At 34.6% G+C, this 15,344-nt stretch overlaps 1 protein-coding gene across 2 annotated transcripts in view; it reads left to right on the top strand.

Moving 5' to 3' along the window:
• The window catches only part of Abi (tyrosine kinase Abl), a 147,276-nt gene extending 132,247 nt beyond the window's left edge, over nucleotides 1–15,029 (top strand). For both annotated transcript variants that reach the window (XM_090404950.1, XM_090404949.1), the window contains 2 exons: nucleotides 6,507–6,650; nucleotides 14,639–15,029. In XM_090404950.1, coding sequence (XP_090261076.1) covers nucleotides 6,507–6,650; nucleotides 14,639–14,802 — 308 coding nt within the window. In that variant the 3' untranslated portion in view covers nucleotides 14,803–15,029. The remainder of the gene's footprint in view (nucleotides 1–6,506; nucleotides 6,651–14,638) is intronic.
• Nucleotides 15,030–15,344: the final 315 nt, after the last annotated feature.

The following is a 15,344-nucleotide window of genomic DNA, read 5'->3' as shown; positions in this document are numbered from 1 at the left end:
AAATTAAGCAGATTGCCTTAGTATTTGCCTTGACAAAAAAGTAGTCATCTGTCCACTTTTTGTTGAACAATCTTCCTTCTTCTATAATTTTTCTTTTTTTGGTTTGGTTTTCTTTGGAGACGCTGTGGAAGCCATGCTGGAATTTAAAAAAAAAATAGATTGAAAATTAGAAAGCAAGGTTTAAATCACCAAATCATCAAATTTTTACTACTAAAAAATTACTCGCCAAATCGCCACAAACACGCGTAACGTCTACACCTTTCTTCGGTGTCAACTCGACTGTTTACAATTGCACATTGAAAGCCGTACCAGCGTACCCATGGTGCACATAGAGAGACATCTGTTGCATGGTAAAAGTAGGAAGCAAGAGCGCTAGCGCACCATTTATTATGTCGAGAAGTAACTACTCGCATGGGCAGCAATTTTGAATAAATACAATTATTTGAGAATGATTTTATGAATCATTGCTAAAGAACGTGTTAAATTCAAAAATTCATTGCTTATAAATTAGCATGTTAAAATTGTATTTCTAGTATTATTAATGGTATTTTTAGTCGCAATCTCATAAAGTTTGTAAGTTTATGATTTTTTGTTGGGCCGCATTCTTAGCCGTCTTGACATGCGGCCCGTGGGCCACGGGTTGGACAAGCCAGATCTAGGCGATGTCTTTGAGACGTTACAAGACATCCAAGTTTGCAACTTTATTCCATCATGAAAAGAGCTTCCTTCAAACACAATTTGCTTAGCACAGACTTTTGCCTTTTATCCTATTGAGTGCTACCATGTGACCTCTTTGCATGTGATTCTACAATTTGAATATGTACCCACTGTCTACCCGAGATTGTCAGTTATACAAATCATCACAAGCTGATTTGTCTGGAGTTGTAGTTGTAATCTTCAGAAATAGTGTTTGTCCTTAGGTTTTGGACAGCAGTGTAGTTTTGTTCTTTTTATTGCTAATTTTCATGCCAAATTCTTCAGTCTTCAAAAGCTTCAACAAAACTGAATAAAATAACTGATTTTGTATGAAAATCAGCAATAAAAAAAATAAGAAAAAAATAAACCTGCAGTGATCAGACATGAAAACATTGTATTCACTATTGATCCCAACCTAATCCTGGCATAGATAGTTTGGAAAAAGTTGTAATAATATTCATTCACACATGAATAATTATAAACATTTATCTTGTAACATTTGCATTGTAATAAATTGCAAACATGTGAAACAATTTTTTAGTTATTACGTATATTATATTTTTGTGATATATAAATCCAATATACTTGGAGAGTTCTGACTGTGTGGTTAGAACTATTTGAATTTAAACTTTTAATGCAGACAGTTTGAACTACGCATCTGGAATGCAATTGTACTATAAACCAGGCAATGCTCAAACTTAGGTCAGTTAATACTTGCAAAGAGACACATTTTGTTTGAAACTTCCTTTAGATTTTTTAGTTATTGAAAAATGAATTATAGAATAGACCAACACTCATCTGTGAGTGATAACAATGTAAAAAAAAAAAGAAAATCATCGAAATTTAGCAAGAGTCTCGTATCCCCTAAAGACTTTTTGCATACCCCCCAAGGTGTGCATACTACACTTTGGGGAAACAATACTCTACAACAAGTAAAATATTTTAGCTATTTAGGCACAGTTTTTAGTGAAGTTGGCAATTTAATTTGGAAAATATATAAGATTAGCAAAGCTGGTATAGTAGTGAGCTAGTTGAATAAATTTGTATGGAATAAGAAATTAGAACACTAAAATAGCCATGTGTGTATATATATTCATTCACCGGTCTGCTTGGCCGAGTTGTTAGCATATGTGCTCTCTAGCCAAGAGGCTGCGGGTTCAAATCCCACGTAGGCATGGATGTTTGTGATTGTCCACTCTCCCAATATGGACTGGGTTACCATGGGAGTAGTAGACCCAAACCTCCTGCAATGGGAAGGGTCTTCACCCTGCAGTGAGTAGAAATATAGGCTGATAATTTTTTTTTTTCATTATATTTATTTAATTAAAAAAAGTTATAAACCAATTTTGACTTATGGATCTGAATTGTTGGGTTAGAAAAGTGAAATTGTTTGAAGACTAGGGAGCACCGATAGAAAGCTCTGAGGGGTTTTTGAAACGAAGAGATGGTATAAATGGCATAGTCATATTAAAAATTGAAATATTAGAAAAGAATTTGAAATTATTAATATTCACGAGCATTTTAGTAGAGCTAATCTAAGATACTATTGTCACTTATACAGAAAGGAAGAAGAGAGGTTAGCATATAAGTATTTGATTGTAGGTTAAAAAAAAAAAAAAACTAAGGAAGACCAAGATTTAGGTGGATTGATGCAGTTAGTTGTGCCTTAAAGGCCAAAATATGTGATTTGAGAGCTGAAAAATAATAGATTAATTCAAGAGAAATGGTTGATCAAAGGCTAGTAAAATGCAAACTTATTTATAGCACTGTTATGCTACTAAATTGTTACATTTCTTGGTATTTAACCTATAAGAGCATAGTATAATAGCCTAGAAGGGGATAGTGAGCAAAATGGATAAGACATTGTGGAAGGGAGATGTAGGAGGAACTGTCAGTGAACCTATTTAGTCACGCTACCAGTTCATACTGGTAGTGTCTAAATGGTCTGACTAACCAGTGCAGACATCAGGTACACTTGATCTTTTGAGGTGAAATAAGATATTCTTGACTTTTGCATATTCTTTGATACTTAATCTGGAGAAGTTATGAATTAAAATTTCAGTCATTCAGTCAATTACTCCAGAAACCAACCATGGTTGGGTTTTTGGAATAAAGTTTCTAATTATCTAATTCATAAACTCGTTCAAGCTACTATTATTATGATTCATTAACAGAAAATTTTTTTAAAAAATATGACTTAGGAGTGACATAACTGAAATTGGATTTGAAAAAAGTTTTTTTTTTTTCTGCACTTGGTTCTTCTTCAACCTTTTGGTTCTGTCCGCTGCTGGACAGAGGCCTCCCCCATGATTTTCCAGACTACTCGGTTCTCTGCCTCCCATCTATCTCACTCCTGCAATTTGTTCCAGTTCATCTCTCCACCTTCTTCTCAGTCTTCCTCTTTGTCTTGCTCCATCCATTGGTCTCCACTCTGTTGCTTTTCTAGTCCATCTCCCATCACTGCATCTAGCAATATGGCCAGCCCATCTCCACTTAGCCTCTTTAAAGTATTTTACAATATTCACGACACCTGTTTGAGGTCTTATCCAGGTATTTGTCTTCCTATCCCTTGATGTTATTTTTAGCATCGCATGGAGAGAACCATGCGATGTTGTGTTATTCTCAGCTTTTTGTTTAGGGCTTCTGTTAAAGTTCATGTTTCTCCTCTGTATGTTAGGACAGGAAGTGTGCACTAGTCAAAAGCTTTCCTTTTTAGATTCATAGGGATGTCACTTCTGAATATGTCTCATGTTCCCATAAGCCATCCATTCAAGGTGAATTCTTCGTTCAATCTCTATTCCTTGGCACTCCTCAAAGGATAACAATTGGCCCAAATATACATATGAATTAACTTGTTCTATTTCATGGTTTTGAACTTTGACAGTTCTATGGTTTATGTATTTATTCATCATTGTTTTTGTTTTTTCTCTATTTATTTTTAATCCAATTACTCTGTATGCTTCATTTAGCTGATTTAGCCTTTCTTCCATATCTTCAAGATTATCTGCTATTAGGACAATATTATCTGCAAATTTCAGATGATGCAGCTGTTCTCCATTTATGTTTATTCCTTTTATTTCCCAATCAAGGCTTCTAAAGACTTCCTCTAGTGCAGCTGTAAATAATTTGAGAGATATGGTGTTGCCTTGCTGGATGCCTTTTTGTATTGGGAACTTTTCACTGTTTTTATATAATTTAATTACAGAAGTTGCATTATTGTAAATATGTTTTAGTGTTTCAATATATGGTTTCTCAGTTCCCTGGGTTTCAAGTGCTTTCAGTTTTGCAGATGTAACACTAAAACTTTATTATTAGACTATAATGAATTTAGTTTAATCCTTTATCCAAGTGTAAGCAAACAAAGTTTGTGCCTGAAGTATCTTTAGGACTGAGGCAACTCATGGTAAAGGTCAAAACCGGTCTGAGTAGTGGCCCCTCCCTTAATGCATAGCATTATACATGTCTGCAAGGAGATGTGCTTTGCATTATGGGAGATACTAAGACAAGTAGTGATGAGAGCTTGGTCCACCTTTATCATGGGTTGCCTCAGTCCTGAAGATACTTTTATAATATTTAAATGAGTAACTATTATTTGTTACTTGAATGTTACAGCCAAGTTTCTGTGGAAATAAGATAATAATAATTTGGCTTAATTTTGTCATGTATAGGATATTGGCAGAGTAATGGAAATACTCAAGCTCTTTGGATAGGATCATCATATTACTACTTGTATCCTCCAGCATTGGCAATATATGTAGAGTGTTGTGTGTATTGAGACATCTTATGTTGGAGAATAACATGTAGTGAATTTTCACTATGTGCTGTTGAATTCCCATTATAGCAAATGTCATTGTTAAAATCATTGAAAACAAATTCCTGAAAAACGTCTCAGCCATAGAATCGTAGCATCAGTTCCTTTAGCATAGGAAAATGTTCTATACTAAAGGAAAATTTCAGTAGCAAGTGATAAACTTTTTTTTTTTTGCTGTAGTGAAAGCGAACTATAGCATGAGGTAGCATTCAGTAACAATCTTGTTAAGCTGATGAATCCAAGCTGTGTGAAAATGACATTCTGAACTATTGGTATTAGGTGCTCAGGATGACAGTACAGTTGAATATTATTAGAAAGAGATTGAAAAGATATTAGGCAAATGCATTGGACAAACATCTGAAAGGCATATCCCATTCAGATGTTTGTACTTGCTGTACTATTGTAATTTCATAAGGAGAATGGAACTGGAATCTTTGCAGTTTCTTACATATGGATGCACATTTGTTACTGATAAGGGATCTGTTTATCATATGGTCATATTCTGTTGCTTGCTTTTATTGCTTTGTTTCTGGATATGTTCTCACCTCTCAGGGTGAAGGATATATTCTACTCACTGTTATATTTGGCTCATACTATGTCTTTTGTTTTGGGTATGAAATAGCCATCAAGGGAAATGAAATTTCAGCATTAAAAATCTAATGTAAGACAAATTGTTTGTCTTACATTAGATTTTTAGGCCATATATGTCTGATTGTGGGATACCTTGGATTCCACAATTTCAGACAATCTGCAGACCCTTGTTGCAGAATTTACTTCTTTTTTTTTAGCTAAATTTAGGAAGTCAGTAAACATAAAACATAACCAACAGGCTATTTAGTGTTTTTACTATTTAGACATATAAAATGTCTAAATATTTAAACTCGAAATAAAAGCTAAATTCGAGCAAAACTTTGGCAGTTTTATGATGAAATATAGCTTCTTAAAACATATACAATACGGATTGTTTTCAGAAAAGCATGAAGAACTTATGTTTGAATACACACTTGTTCTGTAAGTTAAGCGGTGATTTCCATAATGATATATTCTCACTGCCCATCACATGTGACCAGAGGACTACTCAGGTCTTCTAATTAGCTTGACCGATGTATGACATTCTGAATGTACTACCTGAAAACTGCATAAATTAATGTTTTGACTATGAAGTAATATTAAACATCTCTGCATACACAAGATGATATCAGCTAGATAAAATATTCTTATTACATTTAAAGCATGAATTAGAATACCCCCCCCCCTCACATATTTGTAATATAATGAATTTGGCTGTAAAATAGTGCTAAAATACTTTTAGTGCTATTTTACAGCCAAATTCGATTCTTGTCCAACAGATTGATTTGCCAACTATAAAACCCAGTTGTATGAAATGCCTTGCTGCTAACAACATTGAAACAGGATAAAACAGCACGATATAATCATGCATTAATTCATTAGAGTTAGGTGCATGAGTGTAATAATTGTGATCTATAACAATTATTTGATAAAAAGGTTTGAGTAGATAGCATCTCAGTTCTCCAACTTGTAGACTGTGGATTCAAATTCCACTGTATCATGGATAATGTCATTGGGTATGATTTTCATTGTCTGGTTCAAGAATAGCACCTTGCTTAAGGGAGGCTTGAAACGGTACCATGTTTGGTCTCTGGAGCAGGGTTTGTAGGTTATCTAGCCCTTAGTTCACCCATAATATTCAGGTGCTATTAGTGTATAACATTTTGTGGTGGGATTATCATAAAAAAAAGTTGATTTCAGCATTTATGTAATTGCATTCAAAAGTAGTATCCACTTAATTTACAAATATTCATTTTCATTATTTGTAACATGGTTGATTATTTTTTCTACAATACTTCTTAATAGAATGACCTTTAATAAAATGTTTGTTAATGATGTGCAGCTTGCCCTCCAGTCTTCCTTTACAGCTACTGTTTACCATACTACTTGCATTTTTAAAAATTTGCTGACTGTGTTTTGTTATTTTTAGTCTCACCACCTCTACCTCCACCACCTCCAGATGATGAGAGTTCTTATAATGAAAATTATAATCCTCCATCACCACCAGTGTTTCTACATGGCCGAGCAGAAAATGATGAACCAGATTGGGCACCAAAAACTTATATTGAAAAAGGTGATCATTATTTTTATAAGAATCTTGCTTCTATGATATTAATTTGTTTTATATTCTTTTCCTTAAACTATACAAGAAAACAGTTCTCCAAAGAACAATAAATAAAAATAATATTTGTTCAAGTTTTGGAATTCTCCTTTACATATCAATCCCACTTTCCACAAAGGTTGTAGAACCTACTGCATATGAATATGTGGGCATGTGATTAAGATAAATTAAATAACCTTAATATGCTTCTTTGAACAGCTGTATCCCCTTTTGGGGAATCCATGGAGTGGCACAAACCAGGTGAGGCACCTGCTGAGAGAAACCAAGATCATGGCAACATTGTAATCTACAGAGGAAAAACAAAGCAGTGAGAGGAACTCATTTCCAAAGAACAGGGTTAGATGGAATAAAAGAGAATGAGAAGTTGGTTCAGAAGGAACTGATGTTGATGTGTTTAAATGCTCAGAGGAAAATATAGGAATGGATGGTAACCAGTTCAGCAGAAGAGCTCTTATTGAGCAGAGATGGTGATCATCATTTAACCAGATTGCCCTCTTCTGAACAGTATCAACCATTATTAGGGCAATTTTTGATGCACCACTCCAAATTTGAAACAGTATGCTGAGGTGAGGCAGATTGGGATTTATATACAGTATTAGAAGTTGTAAAAAGGATGAGTGATGTCTTGAATAGAAAAAGAATATCCAGTTTTTTGAAGGTAGAGAAAGCTCATTTACATGTGGCATTTGCCGTTTATACTAGGAAAGACCGCAGGCGTAAATCAGCTCTAAAGAAGAGAAATATGATGATTGTCTGGGGATTGGAGTATTATCAAAGATAAGGGGAAGCAGATTGAGATCTTCCTTATGAAGAAATAAAACAACACTGTGTTTTGGTGGCAGTCAAGTTGCTTTATTTCTTCATAAGGAAGATCTCAATCTGCTTTACCACTAGAATGTGGTAAAGGAGATAAGTGTTTACAGCATTGATTGTAAAGGATTTAATCATTATATAGACTACTTAATCAGACCCTTATTAAAAGCTAGAAGGAAGAGAATGACTAGTTGAAATATGAAATTGTGCTTTATTTTCTCAAGTAATACCATTTCTGCTTCATACATTGTTAAACCAGAAGTACTGTCTGGTAATAATTTTTTCTGAATCAAATGAAACAAAACTTCACCAGAATTTCCTTTTCCTGCCATACTAATTATCTTCTTGAAGATTACAATTTGCTGCATTTCATTCCTTACTTTTCTCGCTCTTATGTAGTATTCTGCTAATTATATGTTTATAACACCTGTATGTAATTAACAAAAGCAGATGAAGCCACATAAATTATAGTACTATTACTACTAATCTTCAAAACCCTTCTGCATATTAAATTACTGGTTAAAATTACTTTCCTCTGTTAGCAAAACATATTTAATTACATACCCCCTAACTATAAATAAATAACAAAACCCTTCTGTTTTCCTCTAATAAATGGCTTGCCAGATAATCCCACAGGTCATTAATGGGACTTGGATCTAAGGGTTGAACAGCCCAATGTGATTTAATGTTTCTCAAATCACACTAGTATAACATTTCCCAAATTCAGCTCTTTCTTTCATTTCATACAACATGAAGAGACCATAGCTATATGCTGAAGTTGCTATACTTTTGCTCTGTTGTTTTGACATATCAGAGGAAATGGAGTTATTGAAATCATATGGCATGTTCGCAGTGTTTTTCTATTTTCTGCATAGCTCTAAGCATATTTTGTAATTTCTGTTTGATGAAATAGAAGAGTAACACTATGTCTATATATTCTGTACACATGCAGCTCCTGATCCTCTTCCATTCTGAAGTTGGAACGAGATTTTCTAATTGTAAAATTTCTGCAATTAGTTTCTCCCCTACTCCTCCTAAGACATATGTTTTATCAAATTTATATTGATTGTGGAGGATTTAATCATTATATAGACTACTTAATGAGACCCTTATTAAAAGCTGGAAGGAAGAGAAAGACTAGTTGAAATATGAAATTGTGCTTTATTTTTCAAATTTATCAAAACCTTCATTGTCAAAATTCCAGAAGATGGGGGGGGGGGGGGAGAATAATGCTATTCTGCAAAGGATGACACTAAGCAGAGATACTGAATCTGAATTATGGATTAATTCGTATTTTTGAAGTATCTTGGGAAAATTGTCTTTGATAGCATGTGAATTTCTCTGAAAGGCAGTATGAATTTTAACAAACTCATCCTATGTTAAAAATACCAAGCAATTTTTTGATTAGTGATCATAGCTTACGCCACCTTTACCACGAGTTGCCTTGGTCTTGCACTACCTGTAGGATCAGCTAGACTTGCATCACTTGCAGGCGCAAACTTGACTTGTTTGTCTGTTTGCTTACTTGGGAAATGGAGTAAAACCAGGTTTAAAATTGTTTGGTATTTTTAACATTTATCATACCCAAGGTAAAATACTTTCTAAACTCATCCTATCTTTAGAGATATCACAGAAATTCACCTCTAAAATATGGGTAGATTCTGTAATCCACATACATTTTATGTGAGTAATAAAGTGGCAAATACTGGATAAGAAAGATGAACATACTGTGATAGTCCTTGATTTTGCAGAGGCATTTGATATATCATATAGCAAGGTATTGCATAAATTAAAGTTGATTATGACGGATAATTAATTGGTAGTTCAGATAGAAAAGTAGTTCGATGATATAGTAGTGGATAGTTTATAGATGAATACCTGGGGGGGGGAGGCAGCTAATTTTACATCCAAAGGTGGTAAGGATGAGACAACAGATTCCTTGAACTGCAATATCATTATTGCAGAGTTATAGCATTATTAAGAGTTAATGGTATGGTCATCTCATTATAAGATCCTGATCACACTACATTTGGACTATCATGCATGAATTTAGTTTCCTGAATTTCGGGGGAATATGAGGTACGAGGTAAGTTCCAAACGTTTCCAACCTGACATACAAAATTTGCACCAGTTTTAAAGCACTGTGCATGACAGACAGACTCTACCAGTTTCAACTCTCTACCTGCATCATTCAGTTGGAGGCACTCGTTTGACTAACACGTGGCATGCTAAGTGACTGTAATGTTAAAAATTGAGTATTACAGTGATAAAGTTTTTCACCATAGAAGGGCTTTCTCCAAGTGTTTGATAACACTTGGAAAAACTTCTCCTTCATATTCCACCATGAAGAAATGGGCTTAGGTACTTAGACCTAACCCTAGAACTGAGATTTACAACTCATATTACAAATATATCCAATAAGCTCTTAAAATGCTTAATATCATCAAAAGGCTTTGTGAAACAAGTGGGGTGCAAAACCGAAGACACTCAAAACTACATATATGGTACTCGTACGACCCACTATGGAATATGCCTCGTCAATCTGGGCTCCAGTTTCTACTAGCTCAAAAGAAAAACTTGACAGAGTACAATCAAGAGCAGCAAAAATTATCATAGATGCAGTCTCATCCACAAATAATTTAAATGCTCAACAAGAGTGTGGGCTTCATATACTAGAAGACAGAAGAAAACTCTCCAAAGTTAAATTCACTAACAGAATAAGGATGACATCTCACTCAGGACTTCTTTCGATGTCTGGACAAGAAAATCTAGACTAAAGAGATCATCTACGTTACAATATGATCATGAAATTAGAAAACAGATTGACTTAAAGCACCTATCCATTGAAATAAGCAAAGAGCCATTTTTTTCCATTTCTACCAAAAAACACAATGATAAACTTAAATCTCCTCGAACCTTGTTCAAAAAAGGATTAACAGCAAGAAAATAAAAGAAAAGGACTTGACACTATACATCGCTTAAACAATCCAAACCATGTCATTGCCTACACTGATAAATTATCTGATGAAGCTCAACCGAAAGGTTCAAGGGTTTTTCTAATTCTACCTGGAGGTGAGGAAATGCAAATCAAAACCACAGCTGGCAAAGCTGAAGCTTCACAAGTGAAACTTCAAACTTCACTTGTGAATTAACAGCCATACAAACAGCTTTCAAATTCTATCTCTCAAATCCAGTTATAAACATTACAGAAGGAATAACCATCTACAGTGACTCAAAATCTGCACTTGAGGCATTAAAAAATGGAAAAACAAATCTCACACGGGAAATTCATGAACTACTAACTACCTTAAATTTGAAAAATAAGAACTGCACACTGCAATGGATACCAGCCCATGTAAATATTGAAGGCAATGAAAGAGCAGACAGACTAGCCAAAGAAGCAAGATACTTATCCCCCAAAATACACCCATTATCACTAACTGATGCTAATACTATCGCCAAAATAAGATTGGTAAAACAACCTATCAAGAAGAAGAATGAAATCAGTGAAATTAATGAAAATAGAGAAAATCATCACCAGACTAAGGACAGAACATTTTAAAGACATTAAAATTCAGCCAGACAGTAGTAGGAGCTAAAACATGCAAAAACTGTTCAGGAGTTGAACTAATACTTGTCCATATTTATTTTTGTCCAGCAATTGCTACTGCTCTACAGAAAATTGGCAATAACCTTAGAGAAAAGCTCTATGCCATCAAAGAGATTGCCAAAGCAGTTCTACAGATCCACGGTCAAATCTGGAAGCTCTTCAATGGACTCGACAATAACAAGAAATGGGCTCTCTCTTCCTAGGCAAAACACTTTTCGCCTAGAAAGAGAGAGAGCATCGAAGATGATCCTTGAGATGATAGGCCTGTGGAAATGATGACCGAAGAACATGTCTCTCTTGATGCTGTTCAATGGCAGACGGCTGAAGCTCAAAGAAATCTCAGCAAGGTTGGGGCTTTCTATAACAACCGTCTTTCACATCATATATGAGAATCTTCACATGACCAAGGTCAGTGCAAGGTGGGTGCCCCAACTTCTCTCTTCATTTCAGAAGGAACATTGTGTTTCCTGTTCCCGCAAGTTTTTAGGGCTTTGCCAAGCCAATCAGAGAGAAGTGCTGGAATCTATTGTCACCAGGGATGAAACCATTGTCCTTTATTATGCTCCTCTTTCCAAAAGGGAATCCATGGAGTGGCACAAACCAGGTGAGGCACCTTCTGAGAGAAACCAAGATCATGGCAACAATCTTTTGGGATTGCCGAGGAATTCTCTTGATTGACTTCAAGGAAAGGAATACCACTGTGAACGCAAAATATTATGCTTCACTCCTGCATGGTTCCCTAAAGGTGAAGAGATGAGGAATGCTGAGTCATGGTGTTGTCTGCTTCACGACAATGCTCCATTCCATACAGCTATTGTTGAGAAGGCTGCAGTGAAGGACTGTGACTACAGCCCAGATCTAGCACTCAGACCTTTTCCCAAAACTGAAGAAAGACCTTCGAGGAAGAAAATTTGCAGATGACAATGAAGTGAAAGATGCAATTTTAGGCCATTTTGCAGACAAAAGTATTGACTATTTTTTCAAGGGCATAGAAATGTTAATTCAAAGATGTGAAAAGTGTGTTGAAATAAAGGGAGATTATGTTAAAAGTGACACAGTTGTTTTCTTTCTATCATCTCAAAAAGTTAGGCTGATACTTATGGAACCACCCTTGTAGATCATCAGGAAATCATTTCTCTCCATGTACCTGTGCATGGCATTAGTGTGTGTGTGTTGGGCGGGAGGGTACCTCTTGGTGATGGTGCTAGCTCTTTTCATTCTTATTACTCTTTTCTTAACTAATTATTTTTTCTGTTTCTTCTGAATCTATTTTAGTTTTTCTCCAAACCACCAATACTTAGCAATATGCTGTGCAATGAAACCTATAAGCATTCAGAAAGAGAAAATGATGGGATGCATGATAGTGATCCTGGATGAGTCATTTAGAATCATTTGACTGGTGGGCTTGCCTGCAAGGGTCACTGATGCTGCAGTGAGTCTCTTTCCTTGTGGTCTAGTGACAATGTTCAAGGATTGTCATGGTACCAGTATAACTTTAGCATCTTACTTCCAAGCATATTCATTGCTTGTTGGATAGCAGATAGTAGTCGTGTGGTTTCATGGTGGGGTATCGAAGGAGAACAAGGAAGAACACATAAAAGGGAAATTTTTTATTTTAAGGCAGACTAGGATGTTGCCTTTGAGTGCTTTATGGTGTTTTCTGCCACCCAGCCAAGTTGAGTTCTAAACTTGGTTTAGACCAAGTTTTGGTCTAAGCCTTCCTTGCTGTTCTGGCTTTGTGAAAGGGTAGCCTACTTTAAGGTAAAACAAATACCTGAAAGAGAAGGCAGACTCCCACTGCAGTGAAGAAGAAAATTCAGTAAGAGAGGAAAGAAATACACCCCTATTCCTGAAATACATAATAGCATTGTGGAAGGAGCAAAATGAAAAAGAAAAGACAGAAAAAGGAGGAGGGACCAGTCTACAGATAATATAACAGATGTACATTATGTGAAGTAAGGCTGAGTCTGATATTGGGTATGCCACTCCTATGCTCATTAGAAATTAGTTCCTGAGACAAAACAAATAACATAATACCATAATTTTTAATCATTCACTCTACAGATAAATGTACAACTTAGGAAAAGTTTTTATTTTATTTATTTATTTTTTATCCAGAAGTTGGTATGTTTCCCAAAATGAGTAAAAAAAAAAAAAAATTCTCAGATTGTTATTGAAAGGAAGAGCAATAGCTCCCATTCTTTGTTCTAGAATAGCTTTAACTAGAACTCTATCTCTGTACTGTTCGAAGAGTAGTACCTGAATGGGACTGTGCAGGTGTTCCTGGTGAGGAAATATGTTCTGAACTATAACTTCATGGAGTGGCAGCTATAAAGCATATCAGATTACTAATATGAACCTTAGAGAGTGTACAAGATATTATGGTTGTATTACATGAAAAGTTCACATCATTACTAACTTCCTATCAAAAATTTTCTTCCAAATTAATTTTATTTGTCAGGACTTCAGTATTCTCCGAGCTTATATTTCAATCTTCTAAGGCACTTCTTACTGTATCAATAAACCTATATCTTGATCTTCCTGCCATCCTAAAAAAAAAAAAACTTGTTTTGCTAGCCTTTCCTTACCCATTTTAAGTGACCATATCACCTGAGGTTAGCTCTGCTCGTACTTATGAATGCTCAGAATGTCAAGTTCTATCTGAATATCCTTATTTTTAATATGATTCCATCATTGATGCGATCTGTTTGCTCTGTTAATCTTTCTCAGAACTTTCATATTTATGGTCTTCAGGCATTGATCAAGTGATTTATTTCTAATTCAGTTCTCAGATCCATATGTTAAAATTGGTTTGAACACACAAATTGGATTGTAAATAGCTTCTTTTGCTTTAGTAAGCTGCTTTTACTTCTTTTATCTTGATCCATTTGTTGGAATCGTATTTTTTTTTTCAATATATTCAATTGCTGTTACTGTTATTTAAGTTAGCTGCATCTCACTTGATTATTCTAAATCTGGTATCTTTTTTTTTTAGCTATATATCTATTGTAATTCTTACAAGTCTGTGGTCTGATTCACGATCAGCACTTGGCATAACTTTTGCATTTGTTATTTCATTTCTTTATCTCTGATTGATCATAATAAAACATTTGATTAGTGTGTGTACCATTGGGAGATCTCCACGTATACCTTGCTTACTGACTAATGAGATCTAAGGATTAAAATGCCTCCTAGTAGCAAATCACTTAACTGTGACTATAATGACAGGGCAATGTACACTCACTAGAGAGCATGATTTTTTTTATTATAAAAGATATTGAAGTTACTCATAATGTAATCAGTTTCATAAGATATGGAAACAGTATTACCTTCTTTTATGTACATCTTTTAATATTTGTAGAACAGTTATTGGTTGAATTAAAAGATTAAGTGTTTCACAGTCATTTATATAAAAGCATTACCTAGTTACTACTCAGAAGAAATATAGTACTGTACTTTTTTCTCTTCGTTGTGGTTGCCATGCTTAGTTATAGTTTTGTGTTTTATTTCTTTATAGTGGTTGCAATTTATGACTATGCAGCTGATAAAGAAGATGAACTATCTTTTTCTGAAAACTCAGTAATATATGTTGTCAAGAAAAATGATGATGGTTGGTATGAAGGTGTCATGGATGGAGTAACAGGACTGTTTCCTGGGAATTATGTGGAGCCTTGTTTATAAGTATATCATAGCCAAATATAGTCAATACTGTGAAACTTTATTAGTAAAAATAAACAAAAGGAGAGAAATATCGTTTGTAAAATAGATGACAATTTCAAGTACAGTTTACTTAGAATTGTGGTTTTGGTGTATTTTTTTCTCCCTTTCTTGGAAACAATTTTGTATTTGAAATTATTGTATGTATACTTGAAGTAAAATAAAAAAAAAAAAACATCTTTCTTATATAATTTCAGTTTATAATGATTATAAAGCAAATGCAAATTTCAGTTAGCCACTGTAAAAAATATGATATTCAGAAATCCATGGATTCCTGAACATCAGTGCTAACTGTTGTTGTCATAAGATGTGTTTGTCATCTTGCAATGACCTTGACGCTGACAATTTGAATATTTGTGTGTATGAGTATCTCAGTTATTCAAGCAGTATAAACTGACAGATGAATTAGTAAGATTTTAATGTACTAAAGATATACTGCCATTCTGAGAAAAACCAAAAAGAATACCAACTTTGCATTTAAGAGCGTGAGTGCAAGTTAATGTTGC

Source organism: Typopeltis vanoorti, chromosome 15 (assembly GCF_054136105.1).
Source record: "Typopeltis vanoorti isolate ZY-2024b chromosome 15, IOZ_Tvanoo_1.0, whole genome shotgun sequence".
Taxonomy (NCBI): domain Eukaryota; kingdom Metazoa; phylum Arthropoda; class Arachnida; order Uropygi; family Thelyphonidae; genus Typopeltis; species Typopeltis vanoorti.
The sequence above is the reverse complement of the archived record's forward strand: the minus strand, read 5'-3'. Positions and strand labels throughout refer to the sequence as shown.